Source organism: Melospiza georgiana, chromosome 9, assembly GCF_028018845.1.
Source record: "Melospiza georgiana isolate bMelGeo1 chromosome 9, bMelGeo1.pri, whole genome shotgun sequence".
NCBI classification, from domain to species: domain Eukaryota; kingdom Metazoa; phylum Chordata; class Aves; order Passeriformes; family Passerellidae; genus Melospiza; species Melospiza georgiana.
In genome coordinates, this window is record NC_080438.1 from 30,313,927 (window position 1) to 30,333,048 (window position 19,122).

A 19,122-nucleotide genomic window follows, 5' to 3' on the forward strand; every position below is an offset into this window, starting at 1 on the left:
GCGGTTTGAGCGCGAATCCCGCCAGCCTGAGGAGGGAAGAAAACAAACAGCTGGTTACGGGGATGCAGCGGCGCGGGGCGGTGACACGGCCGGCGGCGGGCACGGCGGCGCTGAGGGGCGGCGGAGCCCGGGCCGCCACCGCCGCTCCTCCCAACTTCGCTGCCGGGGCGCTGCCCGAGCTTACCTGGAGCGGGGAAGGGGAAAGCCGGGCAGCGGCCGCGGACGGGACGGGATGGGACGGGACGGGGCAGGACGGGGAGCCCCGATCCCGCGGAGCGCCCCCCGCCCGCTCGCCCCTCAGCAGCGCCGGGACCCGCCCGGGGCAGGGGGGGGCGGCGGCCCCGCCCGCGCAGCCCCCGAAAATGCGAGTGCGCCACGGGGCAGCGCCGCGCCCGGCGCCGCCGGCCCCGCGCCCCCCGCCGCCGGCCGCCCACCCCGCGGTGCCCGGGGCCGCGCCGGGCCGGACCCACCTGCGGGCGCGGCGGGGCCGGGGCGCGACATGACGCAGCACGGGCGGGCGGGCGGCGTGAGCGCCGCCATCTTGCCGTGTTTATGGCAGCGCCGCGCGCCCACGTGACCCGCGCCCGCTTCCGGGGGCGGCGCGGGGGCGCGCGCGGGTGGGGGGGGCGGGGGGAGAGGGACGGGGAGCGGCGCGCGCCCCCGAGCGCGGGCACGGCGGCAGCCGCGGGGGCGCGCACCGGGAACGGCACGGCGTGGATACCGTGTGGGCACCGTGTGGGCACGGTGTGGGCACCGTACAGACATGGTGTGGGCACGGGGCTGCGCCCGCCGGGACGGTGACACACGCGGAGTGACACACGCGGAGTGACAGACACACACAGTGACACAGACAGCGAGACACTCACACAGAGACACAGTGACACACGCACACACAGTGACACAGACCGTGACACACGCACAGTGACACACGCACAGACACAGAGAGAGTGACATTCTGCACTGAGGAAGGGACACACACAAGGAACGGCACCCGCGGAGCCACACACGCAGAGGGAGTCACCCACAGACACACAGCGAGTGACACGAACGTCCACAGTGACACAGACACTCCCCGCGGTGTCACCAGCGCCGAGCAGCTCCTGGGCACGGCGGGCTGTGCACCACCTCCAGGCTCTGTGTGTGTGTGTCTGTGTCTGTGTTCGCGTGTGTGTGGATGTGTGTGTGTGTGCCATCCACAGGTTGTACCCGCTCCCCGGCCGTGCTTTCCAGCTGTGTATCCACAGGTTGTACCCGCTCCCCGGCCGTGCTTTCCAGCTGTGCATCCACAGGTTGTACCCGCTCCCCGGCCGCGCTTTCCAGCTGTCCATCCACAGGTTGTACCCGCTCCCCGGCCGCGCTTTCCAGCCGTTCATGCCCATCCCGCACGCCCGCGGCCCGTGTTCCGCCCGTCCGCAGCCGGGCACCCTCCGCCCGCCGCCGCCGCCGTGCCCGCCCCGGTGGTCGCGGTCCCCCGCGGGTTCCCCCCGGCTCCCCGCGGGCTCCGCCGTGCCGGGCGTGCGGGACGTGCCCCGGGAGCCGCTTCCACGGGCGGCGCGGCTCGGGCGAGCCGGGATGTGCCGGGCCGGGGCGCGCCGTGCCGGGCCGCGCCGAGCCGGGACCCGCCGGGCCGGGCCGTGCGGGACCGCGGGGGCCCCGTCGGGCCGGGGGATGCGCGGGCGGCTCCGGGACTACAAATCCCAGGGTGCCGCGGCCCGAGGGGGCGGGCGGGGGAGCGGCCGCGGGGTCCCCCCGCCCTGCTGATGTGTCCGGGCGGCGCGGGGGGAGCGCGGCCGGGGCGGCTGACGCGTGTCCTGCCCCGCAGCGCTCCGGCGCCCGCAGCCGGCCATGGCCTCCAAGCTGCTGCGGGCCGTGGTGCTCGGCCCGCCCGGCTCGGGCAAGGGCACGGTGTGCGAGAGGATCGCCCGCAGCTTCGGGCTCCAGCACCTCTCCAGCGGGCAGTTCCTGCGGGAGAGCCTCGGCGGCGGCGGCGGTGAGTGCCCGCGGGGCCGCCCCGTCGGCACCGGCACCGGCAGCGGCACCGGGGGGTCCCTGCCCGCGCATCCCCGGCGGGGCAGCGCTGGGACGCGGCGGGGATGCGGATGGAGATGGGGGTGGGCTGGAGACGGCGATGGATGGGATCCGTGTCCGCGGCGGGTGCACCACAGGTTGTTTTCTTGCCGTGCGTTTGGCACAGCTCATTCATCGCCTGCTCCTCCTGCCGGGGCTCTCGGAGCCGCTCGGGAGCAGCGCGATCGGGAGCCGCGGGTGCCGGGGATGTCCGTGGCTCTGTTATCGCTGTGCGGGGTGGTCGCGGCTCCGGAGAGCCCGGTGCAGACCCCAGGGAGATGGGCGCTGTGCGGGGCTCGGGGCTGTGCTGTGATTGTCAATAACTCCATCCTGTGATTATCAATAACTCCATCCTGCCCCGGGGATGCACGGCAGATGGCCGGGATGCTGCGGCATTCCCACGGCGGCACGGATGGATTGGGAAGGAGCGTCTGTCCGGAGGGAAAACCTGCCGGGAATATCGCCGGCTGCCCTGGCCGGGTCCCAGGAGCGGGGAGCGGCAGGAGATGGGCTCAGCACCCACCTGGCACGGGCACCTCCGCGCTCCCGGCTTGTAGGGCTGGGCAGCGCTGCCCATCCCGTGTCCGACACCCAAAGCCCTGGAGCCGGGATGAGCTGTGCTGTGTCCCCCGGGCAGTGAGGGGCTCCTGCTCCGGGCTGGGCTCGGGAGCTGCCGTGCTGAGCCCCAGCCCGGCGGGATTGGGCAATCCCGGCGCGGTTCTTTCCCCAGCGCTTCCTTCTGTCCTCCGCTGATGTGTGAAACACCGACCGGGGGGAAGCTGACTCACCGGGCAGGGAACGGTGAAACGGCCTCGGTGCAAAACAAACCGAGAGGATTCAGAAGTGATTTCTATTTTAGAAGGATGGCAAAAACAGGGAGGAAAATTAGGCAGGGTAAAGTTTTGGAGAGGTGCGTGGTCCGACAAGGGCGTTGCACGCAGTTCTGCGCTGGTCACTCATGTAAAAATACCCAGATTTCCTTTTGTAAATAAAAAGGACAATAATGTTTTCTTTAGAAAATTTGGAAAATCTCGGTGAGGGCTTTGGCTGAAGGACAGAAAGCTGGGCTGGAAAGCGAGCAGAGGTGCAGTGTGTGGAGAGGGGCAGCCGGTGCTGCCACAGCCCAAGCTCTGAACAACCAACTGTCCCAAACTTCACTTTTCAGTCCGTGCTCTTGCCACAGAGCTCCTCCGGGGACACTGAGAACCAAGGAGAGTTAGCTGAAGGTGTCTTGGGTACATTCAGAAGGAAACAACACGGAGAAATGCAGGGAAAATTACTCAGAAGGAAACCAGCCGTGGTTTGGTTCATCTGGCGTGACATTTGGGTCCCACCTTTGACTCAGCCTGTGTAACAGCTCTCAGTGAGCTCCAGTTATTTGGGTTTTTTTAGTTTTTGTTTTTGTTTTTTTCTGCTGTTTGCTTTGGACAAGCTGTTACATGACTGTGCTCCGGGGGAAACGAGGTGGAAGCAGCTCCTCTTCCCAAGTCTGTCAGCTCAGCTGCGTCACCAGCTTTGTGCTTGTGGGGAGCTGGGGCTCTGCAGAACCAACAGACCCATTACAGCCTCATCCTCCCAAAGGCAACTGTGAATCCTGTGTTTTCACAGGGATCTTGGCCTGCTGTGTCAGTGCTCCAGGGATTTTCCTGCTGGCCACTGCCAGGCATGAAGTGGCCACAGCTGAGGGTTTGGGGGGCTCCTGCTGCTGGAGGAAAGCTGAGTTCCAGCATGGAGAGCATTCCAGGACGCTGCTGGAGCTGCTGGTGGTGGTCACAGGGAACAAGGATCACTTTTGGGGCAGGTGAAGCAGCTGAATGCACGGCTGCTGCTGCTGCTGGAGGGCTTTGAGTTGTGCTCCAGGCACATCCGCCCCCAGCCGTGTGTCCCCTAATTAGTGCCTGTCAGCAATGGCTGCTCTGCTCCAGGGAAAGGCCTTTGAAACACCTTGGAAGACTTTCAGGCTGTGTTTTGGTGCCAGGCAGGGGTGCTGGAGGGTGGTGAGCCATTTTTCTGGCCAGCATTTGCCCCGGAACCCAGGTGGTTGTCTCTGGTGTTGGCAGCATCCCCAGGTCTTAGCAGGACCCTTCAGCTCATTTGCCAAACAACTGAATTGCTTGTCTTGGCTTTGGCTGGGGATCTGTGGGTCTGGTGTCTGTCCCACTGCTCCCTGTCAGGTGCTCTCTTGGAGCCAGGAGTGGCTCCTGTCCTTTCCTCGTGACAGATTTCCTCTGTGAGCGTGCACAAAACAAAATTCCCTGGGGGATGTGGGCTGTGCATGGCCCCACAGCCCTTCTCCACACCTTTCCCATGGATTGTGGCCTTTGCTGGCCACACTGGCCTGCTTGGTGGCCAGAGCTGAGCCCAGGGATGCAGCCTGACAGTCCCTGCTTTTCCATAGATCCCTGCTGTATCCCTGATCCCTGGGATCTCTCCCAGTCCTGGCTGTTGCTCTCCAGACAGAATTCACAGATTCACAGATTCACAGAATTCACAGAATTCACAGAATTCACAGAATTCATGGAATGACTGGGTTGGAAGAGACCTCCAAGATCATCGAGTCCAACCCAGCCCCACACCCCAACTCACCACTGGCACCCAGTGCCACATCCAGGCTTTGTTAAACACCCCCAGGGATGGGCACTGCACCACCTCCCCGGGCAGCCATTCCAGAGCTTTATCACCTTTCTGCAAAAAGCTTTTCCTGCTCTCCAGCCTGTATTTCCCTTGGTGCAGCTCGAGGCTGTGTGCTCTGGCTGTGTCAGTGCCCAGCCCCAGCTGAGCACAGGCACCTTTCACACCCCACTGCCCACCCTGCAAGCCCAAATTTGGGGCCCCATCAGGCTCCTGCTCCCTAAAATCACCTCCTGATGCTGAGGGCAGGGTGGGTGCAGCATCTGTGTCAGGAAAAGGGTCCCAAAACTGGGGTGACACCTGCTGTGGTTTAACTGTGGTGGTGCATTGGTGCCCCATTCACCCCCAGGGTTCCTCCTCTGTCAGCTCCAGACTGGGCTGCTGTAGCCTAAATAATGGGAGAAAAAAAACCCAAAAACAAACTCCTGGAAAAGGCTTTGGACAGGGAGAAAGTCCAGGGTTGTGCTGCAGGCTCTGGAGGCTGCCCAGGGCTGTGTTTGGGAACAGCTTCTCCTCCAGCCTGTCCTGCCTGGCCCTGGGTGGCTGCCGGGTGGCCTTGGGGCTGGGACACGTCCCCTGGGGCTGGAACGTGTCCCTTACAAATACCACATCCCTTACAAACACCTTACAACTTACAAATATAAAAAATACCACTCTATACTACAAAGTAAAACCATAGTTACAATTAAAAAACTAATAAAACCCCAGCAATTATGCATGCTCTATTATAAAAAATCCCAATTTTTTATTACAATTAAAAAAAAATTACAATTAAATTAAAAAAAACCTTATTACAATTAAAAAAAACCCCTTATTATCTCAATAAAAATAAAACTAAAAATAAAATTTTTTATAAAAACCACAAATAGACTCACAGCTCTAAAAGTATCTTAAAAAATAAACAATCCCAGCCACCCCAGGACACCATCTAAAGAATCCAATAATCCCTAAAAAAAAATCTAAATGCCAAAAAAATTAATTAAAAAAATTACAAAACTCCACATTAAACCATCAAACAATCCCTAAAATTATCCAATATTTGTCATTCATTAAAAAAATTCAAATTCTTGAAAATTACTTCAAAATCTCGAAAATAATTAATAAAATAATTTAAAAATTTGAAACCACTACAACCTAACTCCTTTCTCCTTCAACAATCCCAAAGAAATAACCTGTTATTATCATCAGTTGTCCCCTGGGGCTGGGACACATCCCTGGGGACAGATCAAGGCCACGTGGGGGGAGCCACAGCGAGCTGGAGTCCCGTGAGTTTCAGGGCAGATTAAACCCTCAGTCATCAGATTAATGGGATTAGAGCTGCAGTTGGAAGGCTGGCTTTGAGCTCAGCACACTGAAAAGCCCTTTGCTCCCTGGAGTAAGTGCAGAGTAAAGCCTGCACCCCTGTGACCAGCCCAGCAATGGGGTTTGGTGCTATAGGGTGAGCCCCAGCTCCTTACGGGGGGCCAGAGTCTCCCTCCCTGCTCAGGAAGGGCTCCCAGACCCTGCTCCCCTTTGGAATGGAGCTTTCCACGGGCTGGGGGCTGGAAAGGGGATGGCAAATGTTAAATTTGGAGTTTAAACTGCCTGGAAGGAACCCCCAGGGCTGGAATTGGGGATGGGGTGATGCTCTCTGCACATCCCGGGGGTCTGGAGAGCCCTTCCTGCAGGTCCAGGGCTGTTCCTGCTGGAGAGAGGGGATGGGGCAGTGCTGTGGAGGAGGGAGAAGCTGCAGGAGCTCCACACACAGAGGGGACAGGGCAGCAGCAGGGATGTCCGTGGTGGAGCCGTGGAGAGCTGTCCGTCTGTCCTGGGCCGTGGGAAAGCTGCACCCCGGGGCTGGGGGGCTCTGCTGTGTTCCCACACTCCCTGCCCAGCCCCGCTGTGCCTCGGGCTGCTCCGGCCTGCAGCTCCAGGCCTGGCTCCAGCAGCCCTGCTGGGCCACAGCTGCTCCCTGGGGCGGCCAGCTGGCCTCAGGTGACAGCCAGACCAGCTTTGGCCTCTCCAGGCTCCTGGGATGGCCATCCCTGCTCAGGGTGACAGCCAGACCCTGTGTGGCCTCTCCCGGCTCCTGGGATGGCCATCCCTGCTCAGGGTGACAGCCAGACCCTGTGTGGCCTCTCCAGGCTCCTGGGATGGCCATCCCTGCTCAGGGTGACAGCCAGACCTGCTGTGGCCTCTCCCGGCTCCTGGGATGGCCATCCCTGCTCAGGGTGACAGCCAGACCCTGTGTGGCCTCTCCCGGCTCCTGGGATGGCCATCCCTGCTCAGGGTGACAGCCAGACCTGCTGTGGCCTCTCCCGGCTCCTGGGATGGCCATCCCTGCTCAGGGTGACAGCCAGACCCTGTGTGGCCTCTCCCGGCTCCTGGGATGGCCATCCCTGCTCAGGGTGACAGCCAGACCTGCTGTGGCCTCTCCTGGCTCCTGGGATGGCCATCCCTGCTCAGGGTGACAGCCAGACCAGCTGTGGCCTCTCCAGGCTCCTGGGATGGCCATCCCTGCTCAGGGTGACAGCCAGACCTGCTGTGGCCTCTCCAGGCTCCTGGGATGTTCATCTCTCCTTGGGGTGACAGCCAGACCCTGTGTGGCCTCTCCAGGCTCCTGGGATGGCCATCCCTGCTCAGGGTGACAGCCAGACCTCCTGGTCCCCTGGATGTCCATCCCTCCTTGGGTGACTGTGGTGGTGTTCGCAGGGGTCCCAGGATGAGGGAAGACATGAGAATGTGGACTCCATGTTTCAGAAGGCTTGATTGATTATTTTATGACATATATTATATTAAAACTGTACTAAAAGAATAGAAGAAATTATTTCATCAGAAGGCTGGCTAAGAATAGAAAAGGAATGATAACAAAGGCTGACTGAGACAGTCTGCACAGCTGACTGTGATTGGCCATTAATTAGAAACAACCACATGAGACCAATCCCAGATGCACCGGTTGCATTCCACAGCAGCAGATAACCATTGTTTGCATTTTGTTCCTGAGGCCTCTCAGCTTCTCAGGAGGAAAAATCCTAAGGAAAGGATTTTTCATAAAACATCTCTGTGACAGGTGACAGCCAGACCTTGTGTGACACCCCCTGGTCCCCTGGATGTCCATCCCCCTTTGGGTGACAGTCACACCTTGCCCAGCAGCTCCTCCTGGAGCAGCCCAGCCCCTCAGCGAGCTCATTCCCTGCGAGCCTCTGGCACTGCACGCACCACGCCAATAAATATTAAAAAAATCCCAAATCCTGTTTTTGTAGTGCCGCTGCCCTCAGGGCTCCGTGCTGTTTGCACAATCCGCAGGCTGCATTTTCCATCCCCGCGTCCTTGGCTTTCCCAGGAAGGTGGTGACGTCTGGGAGGTGACAAAGAAGCTGTCATTGGGAAAAGGTGTTTTGTGCCCGGGGCCAGCTGGAATTCCTGCTGCACGGAGGCAGGGGGATGATCCCGGTGACTCAGCCGTGAGTCAGCGCTGCTGCCCCGCTCCCAGGCAGGTGGGATGCTGGATTCCAGCACCCTGCACTCCTGGCCCTGCTCCAGGGAGAAGGAGGCTGGACCTTCCTTCTGCGCCGGGAGAAGGACTCGTCACACACAGCAGGGAAAAATCTGAGCGTTCTCCAGGCAGACTCTTTGGATGCTGGGTTAAACCTGGGAGCGTGCCACAGAATTCACACAATTCACAGAATCACAGAATGGCTGGGTTGGAAGAGCCTTTCAAGATATCAAGTTCAACCCAGCCCCACACCCCAACTCACCCCTGGCACCCAGTGCCACATCCAGGCTTTGTTAAACACACCAGGGATGGGGACTGCACCACCTCCCCGGGCAGCCATTCCAGAGCTTTATCACCTTTCTGTGAAAAGCTTTTCCTGCTCTCCAGCCTGTATTTCCCTTGGTGCAGCTCGAGGCTGTGTGCTCTGGCTGTGTCAGTGCTGCTGCAGACAGAGCCCAGCCCCAGGTGAGCACAGGCACCTTCCAGGAGCTGTGAGAGTGATGGGGGCACCCCTGAGTCTCCTTTTCTGCAGGCTGAGCCCCCCCAGCTCCCTCAGGGCTTCCTCACAGGGTTTGTGTTCCAGCCCCTCTCCAGCCTCGTTGCCCCCTCTGGATGAACTCCAGTGTCTCAGTGTCCTTCCCAAACTGATGGCCCAAAAACTGGACCCCTGCCCAGGCTGGTTCTTCCTTAGGACAGATGAATTCTCTCCAAGAATTGCTTACCTTGCAGAAAGCCCTCCTGCAGCTGAGGAGTTCACCCCCGGCAGGTGCAGGTGCTGGAGAGCCGGAGCTGCCTCCAGTGCAGGATCCTGGGGTTATTTTTAGAGAGGACTCTCACTTGGAGAGGGCTGAAATGTGCTGTCCTCACCAGAAAGGGTGCAAAAAATAGATCAGGGGATTGTTCATTTCTGGTGACAAACGCTATTTCAGCTGCAGTGGGAAGACAGCAGAAGGGGTGTCCGTGGGGTCCTGGTCCGAAGGGAGAGGGGCTGGAGCTCTCCTGGGGCAGGAGCAGGGCTTGTCACACACAGGGACAAAGAATATTTCCATTTTCCAAATGTTTTCTTTGTGTTTCTGAGGGGCTGAAAGAAAATCATGGCAAACATCCATCATGGAGTTGTTTGAGTTGGAAAGGACCTTAAAGTTCATCCAGTTCAACTCCCTGCCATGGCAGGGACACCTCCCACTGTTCCAGGGTGCTGCAGCCTGGCCTTGGGCACTGCCAGGGATCCAGGGGCAGCCACAGCTGCTCTGGGAATTCTATTCCAAATCTTCTCCACCCTCCCAGCCAGGAATTCCCAATTCCCAGTCTCCCATCCATCCCTGCCCTCTGGCAGTGGGAGCCATTCCCTCAGTCCTGTCCCTCCATCCCTTGTCCCCAGTCCCTCTCCAGCCTCCAGAAGCAGCTGAGGCTGAGGAGAGCCAGGCAGGAGCCCAGCAATGTGCGCTTACCTTGCAATTACCACAATTATGTTCTCAAGGATGTGATCTTGAGGATAATTTTCTTACCTGAGCTTATCTTAAGTGGAGGCTGGGAAATCCTTCAGCCCTGGGGATGGGAAGCAGGCTCAGGTGTTTGGGGCAGTCCCTACCTGTGCCCACATGGGAGCCACGTCCCAAACCACAGGAGCACACCCAGGGCTTCTCTCTCCATCAGTGTGGCTTGGCTGAGGCCCAGCAGGAGCATGCTGCTCCCAGGTACCTCAGGAATTCTACCCCAAAAGGAGCCTGTGGCCTTTCCACCGTGAGCACAGCGACACTGCCAACAATCTCCCAGGCAGAATTTGAGGGGGTGCGATATTTTTGAAGTAGAAATGTCATGATTTTTTATTTTTTCCTCTCTTTTTCTTTCTTGTCTGGAGCAGAAGCTGGAGCCCTGGCCCAGCAGTACCTGGAGCGAGGGCTGCTGGTGCCTGACCACGTCATCACCCGCGTGATGATGGCCGAGCTGGAGAAGCGGCGGGAGCAGCACTGGCTGCTCGACGGTGAGTGCAGAGGGGGACCCCAGCCCCTTGGGGACATTGCCCTGTTCCCCATGGTTTGGCAGCCCCAGGAGAGAGGAGGTGGGAGCAGAGGCAGGAGCTGAGCTCTGCAGGGACGTGTCCCGCTGGCCTCGGCACGTGCGTGTCCAGCTGAGCCCTTGGCTCGCGGCCGGGAAAGGGAAGGGCAGGGAGAGGAGCTGGGTGTTCCACAGAGCAGGGCAGGGCTGGAGACACGCCAGGAAAAACTTCTTCCCTCCTTCACGTGCGTGTGTGTGCAGCAGCTCCTCGATCCCCGCCCAAAAGCCACCTGAGGTGAAGGGATGGGAGGAGCTGAGGGCAAACATGCACGGCCTGGGCTCCCTGGCCATGGCTGGAAGGAGAATCAAAGAATCCAGAGTGGTTTGGATTGGGTGAGACCTTAAAGCTCATCCAGGTTCATCCTTGCCATGGGCAGGGACACCTCCCACTGTCCCAGGTGCCCCACTGTCCCAGTGTCCAGCCTGGCCTTGGGCACTGCCAGGGATCCAGGGGCAGCCACAGCAAATCTGGGAATTCTATCCCAGGGCCTATCCACCCTCTCAGGAACAATTCCCAATATCCCAATATCCCAACATCCCTGCCCTCTGGCAGTGGGAACCATTCCCTGTGTGCTGTCCCTCCATCCCTTGTAAAAGATCTTTCTCCATCTTTCCTGTGGGCTCCCTTCAGGTCTTTAAAGTCCCTTCCTATCCAAACCATCTGGGATTCTGGAATTCTCTGCTCCAGCTGCTCACTGGCTGTCCCAAGGAGGACAGGATCATTTCACTGCAGTCTCCCTGATGTCCCCACATCAGCCAGCAGTTTGTCCCCAGTCTGTGCTCATCAGTCTGTGCTGTCCCTTCACATTTCCCCTCATCATTCCATCACTGATCCCTGTTCTGCCGCTGCCCGTGTCCCCCTGCCTGCCCCCAGCCCCCGTGCAGGTCCAGCTGAGCCCCGGGTGTCGCATTTCGGGAGCGGTGGCTGCTGCAGGAGCTATTTTTTCCTGGAGCCATATGGCGGTGTCTGCCTTTCCCCGCCTGTGCCGCAGCGGGGCCGGGCCCGCGGCTCCGGAGCTGCCTCGGGGACGGCTCCGGCTCCATCCCGCTGCTTCCCAGCCGCTCATTCCCCTCCCCGTGTCCCCGTGCCCGCCCAGGTTTCCCTCGGACGCTGGGGCAGGCGCGGGCCCTGGATGGGATCTGCCAGCTGGACCTGGTGATCAGCCTCAACATCCCCTTCGAGACGCTGAAGGATCGGCTGAGCGCCCGCTGGGTGCACCCGGGCAGCGGCCGCGTCTACAACATGGACTTCAACCCTCCCCACAGCCAGGTGAGGGCCTGAGGCACTGCAGCCTCCCACAGGGGGGAACACGGGACAGGGAGCCTGTCCCTGCAGGAGCTGGGGTGCTGAGGGAGCTCTGAGGTGAGGTCCTGGTTGGAAGGGCTGGGAGCCGTGAGGAATTGGGCTGAATGTTCTGAGGGGTTGTGCTAAACTTCCCTGAGGAGTTGTGCTAAACATTCTGAGAAATTACGCTAAACTTTCCTGGGGGATTGCGCTAAATATTCTGAGGAATTGTTCTGAGGAATTCTGCCCCTTTCCTGAGGAAAGCAGGACTTGTACAGACAGTGCAGGCTGCTGTGGAGCAGAGGCTGGACAGAGTCCCAGAATAAAGCAGGGATTTATTCACAGGATCTCCTCCATGGATCCACCTTGGGCAGCACCAGAGCCCAGCCAGGGCTGCACCCAAGATGAACCAAAATGGCCCCAAAATGCACGGCCGGGCACGGGCTCTGTCCCTGGGATCAGTTCTGCTCCATTTACACCTTGCAGTTCATTGTCCCATCCCAGCTTTAGCCCAGGCAGTCCCACCCTGCTTGTTTTTCTCTCTCCAGCCCACGGGGTTTGTGCTCCTGGGCTGAGATTTGGATCATTTGTCCTTGGTGCCCAGCTGGAGCAGGAATTGTTTTGTCTCCCTGCTCTGTGCACAGAGCTCACCAACACTTAACATGAAGCCCAGACCCTCACACTAAAGCAGCACAGAATGTGAAAATAGAAAAGCCAAACCTGAGGCATGACCAGGATGAGGCCTGTGGCAGCTGCAGGGCGGGTGATGGGGTGGGTGAGGTCCCTGTGTGCTCTGTGTCCCCTCAGTGATGGGTGCTGATGTCCCTGTGTGCTCTGTGTCCCCTCAGTGATGGGTGCTGATGTCCCTGTGTGCTCTGTGTCCCCCAGGGTGTGGATGACCTGACGGGAGAGCCGCTGGTGCAGCGCGATGAGGACAGGCCCGAGGCTGTGGCCGCTCGCCTCAGGAAGTACAAAGATGCTGCCAAGCCCGTGATAGAGCTCTACAAGTGAGTTGGGCACGAGCAGAACCCCAGCAGGACTCTCAGAACCCCAGCAGGGCTCTCAGAACCACCAGCAGGGCTCTCAGAACCACCACCAGGCTCTTTGTGTCCTGCCCACATCCCAAAAAGCCCTGGCAGATTTTTGGGGCCAAGCCCTGAGCCTGGACGGGGCCTCCCTTGGAGGAAGGAAGATGATCCAGAGAAATTCCCAGCTCCTGTTGGTCCTGCTGGGCTCAGCACATGGGAGGGGCAGTTTGGCCAAATCCAGAGTGGGACATGCCATGAAAAATCCATCCAGGGCACCGAGGGGTTTGGGTGAAGCACAGGGAGGTTGGCAGGAGGGCAGGAGAAGGGAGAGACCCCAGCACTGGCTCAGATGGATCTGCTGGGACAACAGGGGAGTTCCAGGGCCTGTTCCCCTTGTGGGGCTGCTGTCCCTGGAATTGTGGGGCTGCTGTGCCCCTGGCCAGTCTGGGAATGATGGATTGCTGCAGGGTGGTAAATCTGCTGCTGAAAGGGAGTAGAAGTCCAGGTGTTTTTAAGCACATGGTGGGGACCAAAATTGTCCTTGCAGGAGAAGGGACAGAACTGCAGAATCCCAAGCAGAATCCCAAAATGGTTTGGGTTGGAAGGGGTCTTAAAGCCCATCCCATTCCATCCCCTGCCATGAGCAAGGACACCTCCGCTACCCCTGTCCAAGCTTTCTTGGTTGGGATGGCTTCTCCTGACTTCTCCCACCTCTTTTCCAGGAGCAGGGGCATCCTTCACTCCTTCTCTGGCACAGAGACCAACAAGATCTGGCCCTATGTGTACAGCCTGCTGTCCAGCAGGATCCCACCCATCCTCTCGGAGGAGGAGCACTAACCAGCCCATGCCAAGCACCAGGATCTCATTCCATCCTGGATTTGGTTCCCAGTGCAGTGCCAGGGCTGTGCTGGGCTTGGGTGCTCATGGCTGGGTGACATTGGTGGGTACCAGTTACAGCCAGGATCAGATCTTTGTTTGGAAGGTCAAGTCTGCTGGAATAAGGGGTTTTTTCCCTATTTTGGGGCTGTGGAGCTTTCCTGCCCGTGGTCCATCCTGGATTGGTGGTGCTGACAGGGGTGTTGGTCATTCCAGGTTTGCACAGCTTTGCCATGGTGTCCTTGCCATCCCTTTCCAGCCCCAGTCCCTGGCTGAGCCCACACGTGCCATCCTGCTGCTCCACAGGACCATTTACTGCTGAGGACTCTCTAGGCTGAGGTGGTTTTTTCTATAAATTATTTTCTATTAAGTGTATTTCTCAGAGAAATAAAGCTCTAGAAAGCAACACTCAGCCCAGTGGGAATTTTGGGAGCAACATGGAAAGTGTGTGCACTACAAAGCTGAGAGATGTGGGGCTCACATTTCCAGCATGAATACACACAAAAGAGGAAAAGCTTGGAGGTCAAACTCTCCCTTGCACCCCTTCCATGGGGAGAGCTGAGTTCCCTGCTGGAAAAGCTGCTGTACAGGTTTTTATGGAATGCTGTGACACTCAGCACGATCTGGGCTGGGGATGAGTTGCACTCCTCTGTGCTTTCCTGGTTTATAGCTTTCAACATTCCAAGACAGCAAAGTCCTAAGAGTTTCTCCCAAAGATTTATCTCCACTTGTGCTTCAGTTCTGGGGAGGAATCAGCTCATTCCATCTTCTGTGCTGCCTTTGTCCCCGAGATGCCCTGGCCAGGGGTCCCTTCAGCTGCTCCTGCTGTGTCCCCCAGCAAAGCGACTCCTCCCCATGAAACCCCAGAGATTTCCTTCCTTGGGATGCAGCCAGGGCCATGCCCAGGTGTTCTCCCACAATTTTCAGCATCCTTGGGTTGTGGTGGGGCTGGGCTTTTCTCAACTGGAAGTACTGTCACTCTCTTTTTGTAGGAGGCAGTACCCGAGCAATGGGGACAGTTCTGGTCTCCTCGAGTTGCCTTATTTTATAAACTATATATTTAAGAAAAAAAAAGGAAAATAAAAGCAAGATGTGTATTTGTAAAAGTTTAAAGCAAACAAACAAACAGAAAGTGCTGAATTTTAGCATCACCTTTTGGGAATTGTGCATGGAGCTGCTGGATCTGCAGGGAATTCTGCTTCTGCCAGGGGGGCTCACAGGAGGGCAGGATCCTGGCACTGCTGGCACCTCTGGGGTTAATCAGAGCACCTTTGTGCTCCTGCATGTCCCTGGGATTATTTTCCCTTTATTTTCCCTGTGTCCCACAGCAGGGCAAGGGGATTGACCAGATTTTTAAGGGATTTTTTCCAGGTGTGAAACTCCAGCTCCTGCCTGAGTTTGTTTATCCCAGCCGAGCATCCTGGTGCTGACCAAGGATTCCCTAAAATCTGCTTCATCCTGGTGGAGCCAGAGTGGGATCCCTGCCCACATCCCCCTGCTCACCCCTGCCTGGGGTGAGGCCAAAGTGCTCCCACCCTGCTCCAGGTGGGAATTTTCCAGGTGGGAACAAAGGCATTGTCAGCTCTCACTGCTGGCCCAGGAGGCCTTTCCATGCCCTGGTGCTGGGAGGCTGCAAATCTTCCAGCTGGCAGGGAAAGCCTATTTCAGAGAGATTTGGGATTTTCCCACCACCCTGGGATGAAGGTCTGGGCTGGTTTTAGACACAAATCCCGACACAGCCAAAACCTGTCTGCTGCTTTCTTTGGAGCAGCTTTGGGCAGGAGGGGAGGAGGTTTTAGGGGTTTTTTTAGGCTGTAAAAGCAGCTGAGTGCCAGGCAGAGGGGCTGATCCCTGCTTTGCCTTGTCCTGTCCTTATGTCCTGTCCTTCCCCGCTGCAAAATTCCTCCTGAAGAGAGAATTCCATGCAGCCCAGCACAGGACGGGTCTGCAGATGCCTTTTCCAGGCTTCCAGCCCTATAACTGGTGTAGAAATCCCGTGGCTGTGCATGCCTCCGGCCCTCGGGCTGGAATTTTCTACCAGACCTGTTGCATTTTCCGAGACCAAACTCCAGCAGGGAATTTGTCCCTGGCTGTGCCCCTGCCGTGCTCCCCGTGGGTGTTTTACTGTGAACCCCGAGCCTTTTGTAAAGCCACAGCAATTTTGTACCGACCCGAGATACTGTGTGGAGGGAGGAGCCTCTCTCCCCCCCAGGAATGTTGCGCCGAGTTTTCTTCCCGGAGTTTTCTTGCCAGAGTTTTCTTGCCGGTGAATCGCTGCAGCTGTGCTACTGCTCTCTCTTGAGATGTAAATAAAGATTTTCTCCTGCTGATCCCTGTGCTGGCACAGTCTGTGTGGGCAATGCCTTGCCAAGGCAGCAGGGCAGTGTTGACCTGGAGTTCCTTTGAGGGAGCTGAGGAGGAGGAGAGGGGAAGAAGAGGAATCAGAGCATCCCTGCAGGAAGGTGGGAATTGATTTCCCTCAGGATTTGGGTTTGGACACAGCACAGCTCTTTGGGTCCTTTATCTGATATAATGCAAAATATTAGTTAAAAAGCCAGTTTGGATGCAGCCATTTGCTCCAGTCCTCCCATCTTTAACCTGGAGTCCCAGAACCCCGGAATCCCAGAATTCCAGACTGGTTTGGGTTGGGAGGGTCCTAAAGTCCATCTCCATCCACCCCCCTGCACGAAAAGTGGTTTGAATTCCCTTTTTAACTTCTCCCTGATAAAAATCCCGGGGAGCATCAGGACAGGGAGGCTCTGGCCATGTCCTGTGCCCCAGGAATCCATCACGAGTGCTGGGAATTGGGAACTGGGAATTGGGAACTGGGAACTGGGAATTGGGAATTGGGAATTGGGAATTGGAAACTGGGAATTGGGAACTGGGGATTGGGAACTGGGGATTTGGAACTGGGAACTGGGAATTGGGAATTGAGAACTGGGAATTGGGAACTGGGAACTGGGAATCAGGAATTGGGAACTGGGAATTGGGAACTGGGATTGGGAATTGGGGATTGGGAATTGGGAACTGGGAATTGGGAACTGGGAATTGAGAACTGGGGATTGGGAATTGGGAACTGGGAATTGGGAGCTGGGAACTGAGAATTGGGAATTGGGAATTGAGAACTGGGGATTGGGAACTGGGGATTGGGAACAGGGAACTGGGAATTGGGAACTGGGAATTGGGAACAGGGAATTGGGAATTGGGAACTGGGGATTGGGAACTGGGAATTGGGAACAGGGAATTGGGAATTGAGCTCCCAGAGCTGCAGAGCCTCCTCCCAGTGCCACCAGTTCGCTCGTTGCTGTCGTTCGAGTATCAGCTCGGGGCACTCCCAGTTTGGAGGGAGCAGAGCCTCGGGAAGGTTCGGAGAGAGGGAAAACAAGGTGATAAACCGGGAATCTGCTGCCGGGGAGGTGGGGGAGAGCCCCGGCGGGCCGGGCGGATGTCGCGATCCAGGGTCGTGACAACCCGCAGGCGGAGCGGGGACGTGCGGGCAGAGAAACCCGAGGAGGAAAAATATCAGCGTAAGCTGGAATATGAACTCGGTCTGAAAACAAAAGCTGGGAGGTGAAAAAGCAGAGGAATGTGAGCCAGAATCCAGCTGGGATCAAAGGCTTGGCTTCCCCCAGTGCCACCGGGGGAGCTGGGAGGGCACAGGGGACACGTCCCCACCCCACAGCCTGACCCCAGCCCCGCTGGAGCGGAAAGCAAAAGGAAACGGCCTCAAATTGCACCGGGGACGCTCAGGTTGGACATTCGGGAACATTTCTTCACGGAAAGGGTTGTCCAGCCCCGGGTGGATGAGTCCCAACCCCTAGAGGGATTTAAAACCCCTGTGGATGTGGCACTTGGGGACATGGGGCAGTGGTGGCCTTGGCAGTGCTGGGCATGGCTGGGCTCGATGATCTGAGAGGATTTTTCCAGCCCAAATGATTCCGTGACTGCAAATATTTGTTTACAGCATCACTGAAGTGTTTGTCTGCCTGGTGCCCTGGGAAGTGCCCCAGGTGTGCCTGGGTCAGCCCCATCCCCGGGGCTTCAAAGCTTGGACAAGTGACATCCCTGCTGGGGACAATCCAGCAGCATTTAGCATTCTCCAGAAAAAAAAAAAAAAATCAAGGGAAAAAAAGAAAAAGCAAGGAAAAGGAAAAAGAAACCACACAGGAAAATGGGGAAAAAATAAAACGATGAGGAAAAGAAAAAAAAAGAAACGAGGAAAAGAGGGGGGGAAAAAAGAGCAAGGAAAACGGGGGGAAAAAAAGAAAAATAGAATAGCACGCAGTCAAGGGAAAGAAAAAAAAACCCAAGGAAAACAAACAGAAAAACCCCTGGTGAGGCTTGCGCCGCAGACTCCAGATCCCACTCCAGGCCACATTTTAGACGGTGTGATATGTCTGCCTCCATCCCCATCCCTCGCTGAGTGTCTGTAATCCCCAAAATAACCCGGGAGCGGCACGCAGCTCGCAGCAGCGGCGGCGGCAGCAGCGCCCCGGGCGGGCCGGAGCGGCCCCGCCGCCGGAGCCGGGCCACGGGACACGGGACACGGGACACGCTCGGCACCGCTCCCGCAGCCCCGCAGCATGCACGGCCCCGAGCAGCCAGGTAAGGAAACCGCACCGGGGCTCGGGCAACGGCGGGGAGAGGGAACGCGAGGAAATTGGGGGTGTTGTGCAGGGCCCGTTTGTGCTGAGTAATTGGGAAGGCAGCTGGCATCCCGGGATGGGGAGGGTTCCCCGCTTTGCAGCCGGTTATGTAACAGGGGACAGGGAAGGGATGGCACCCGAAAGTGCCCGGCCGGGCAGGGAGGGCGAGGAGCCGGGATTTGGGGATGGGCACCTGGCAATGGGGTGCTGGACACCCCCGGGCTGCGCCGGCCCCGCGGTGCCCGCCAGGAGCTCGGACACCTCCTGCGGCACCCCAAAATTCGGGGTTGCGCTTTCAGGGCTGCCCGGGAGCTCTGCGGGCGTACGGAATGGAGAGAAGGGGATTTTCCCGTTTAAAATCACAAGTGTGGCTGCTCCGCGGCCGGAGCCGGACCTGCCGCAGGAGGGGCATCGGCGGCGATGGCAGCGCACGAACGCTGCCATCCAATGCTGATCCCGGCCTTTCCCTGCCAATCCCGCGGGAAGCTGACCTTCAACCCCCCCTCTGCTGTGCCGAGGCAAACACAGGGCTGCATTGCCTTTAAAAAAAAAATCCCTATTTCGGGCCAAAAAATAGCCGAGATCCGTAGGTAAATGCGGGCATCGCCGCCTCGGCTTCGGCGCTGCTGAGGCAGCCCCGGGCGGGCACTCCCGGAGGGGACGGGGCTCCCCACGGCTCCAGGTAGGTGTTGATCCCCCCACGGCTGGAAAACAGCCCATCATTCCCGTCTGGCTGCTGTGCCTGTGCCTGTCATTATCGTAGTCTTGTTTTGGATACTGCCGGGGAGAGAGGAGGAAGGAGGAGAGGGAGAGAGAGGAGGAGGAGGAGGAGGAGGAGGGTGAGGAATGTTTTGGGCGAACCCTCAGGTCTGCAAACTCCCGACTTCATTCTCCCTCCGCAGCTGGACCAGGGCCTCCATCTTCTGCCATCCCTCCAAATGTGGATTTCTCTTAGTCATAGCCTTTCCCTGAGAAGAGAGAGAGAGAAAAAAATAAAATAAATCCCCTTAAAGGCAGCGTTGGGAGCGATTCCGGCGGCACAGGCGGCGTGACGGCA

General features: G+C 58.1%; 2 protein-coding genes across 3 annotated transcripts in view; both read left to right on the forward strand.

Annotated features, from left to right (window-relative positions):
• Positions 1-973: 973 nt before the first annotated feature.
• AK4 (adenylate kinase 4) lies at positions 974-15,747 on the forward strand. 2 transcript variants are annotated; one of them, XM_058030109.1, is made up of 5 exons: positions 974-1,334; positions 10,037-10,156; positions 11,328-11,500; positions 12,404-12,522; positions 13,266-15,747. In XM_058030109.1, the coding sequence occupies exons 1-5, from the start codon at positions 1,175-1,177 to the stop codon at positions 13,378-13,380; spliced, it is 687 nt and encodes a 228-aa protein (XP_057886092.1). In that variant the 5' UTR covers positions 974-1,174; the 3' UTR covers positions 13,381-15,747. The 2 variants fall into 2 exon arrangements, with proteins under 2 accessions (XP_057886092.1, XP_057886093.1); XM_058030110.1 differs by lacking the exon at positions 974-1,334 and adding an exon at positions 1,796-1,990.
• A 2,178-nt stretch (positions 15,748-17,925) lies between these two features.
• DNAJC6 (DnaJ heat shock protein family (Hsp40) member C6) overlaps positions 17,926-19,122 on the forward strand; it is a 41,532-nt gene continuing 40,335 nt past the window's right edge. Inside the window, exon 1 of the mRNA XM_058029745.1 lies at positions 17,926-18,024. Within this exon, the coding sequence (XP_057885728.1) occupies positions 18,003-18,024 (22 nt within the window). The 5' untranslated portion in view covers positions 17,926-18,002. The remainder of the gene's footprint in view (positions 18,025-19,122) is intronic.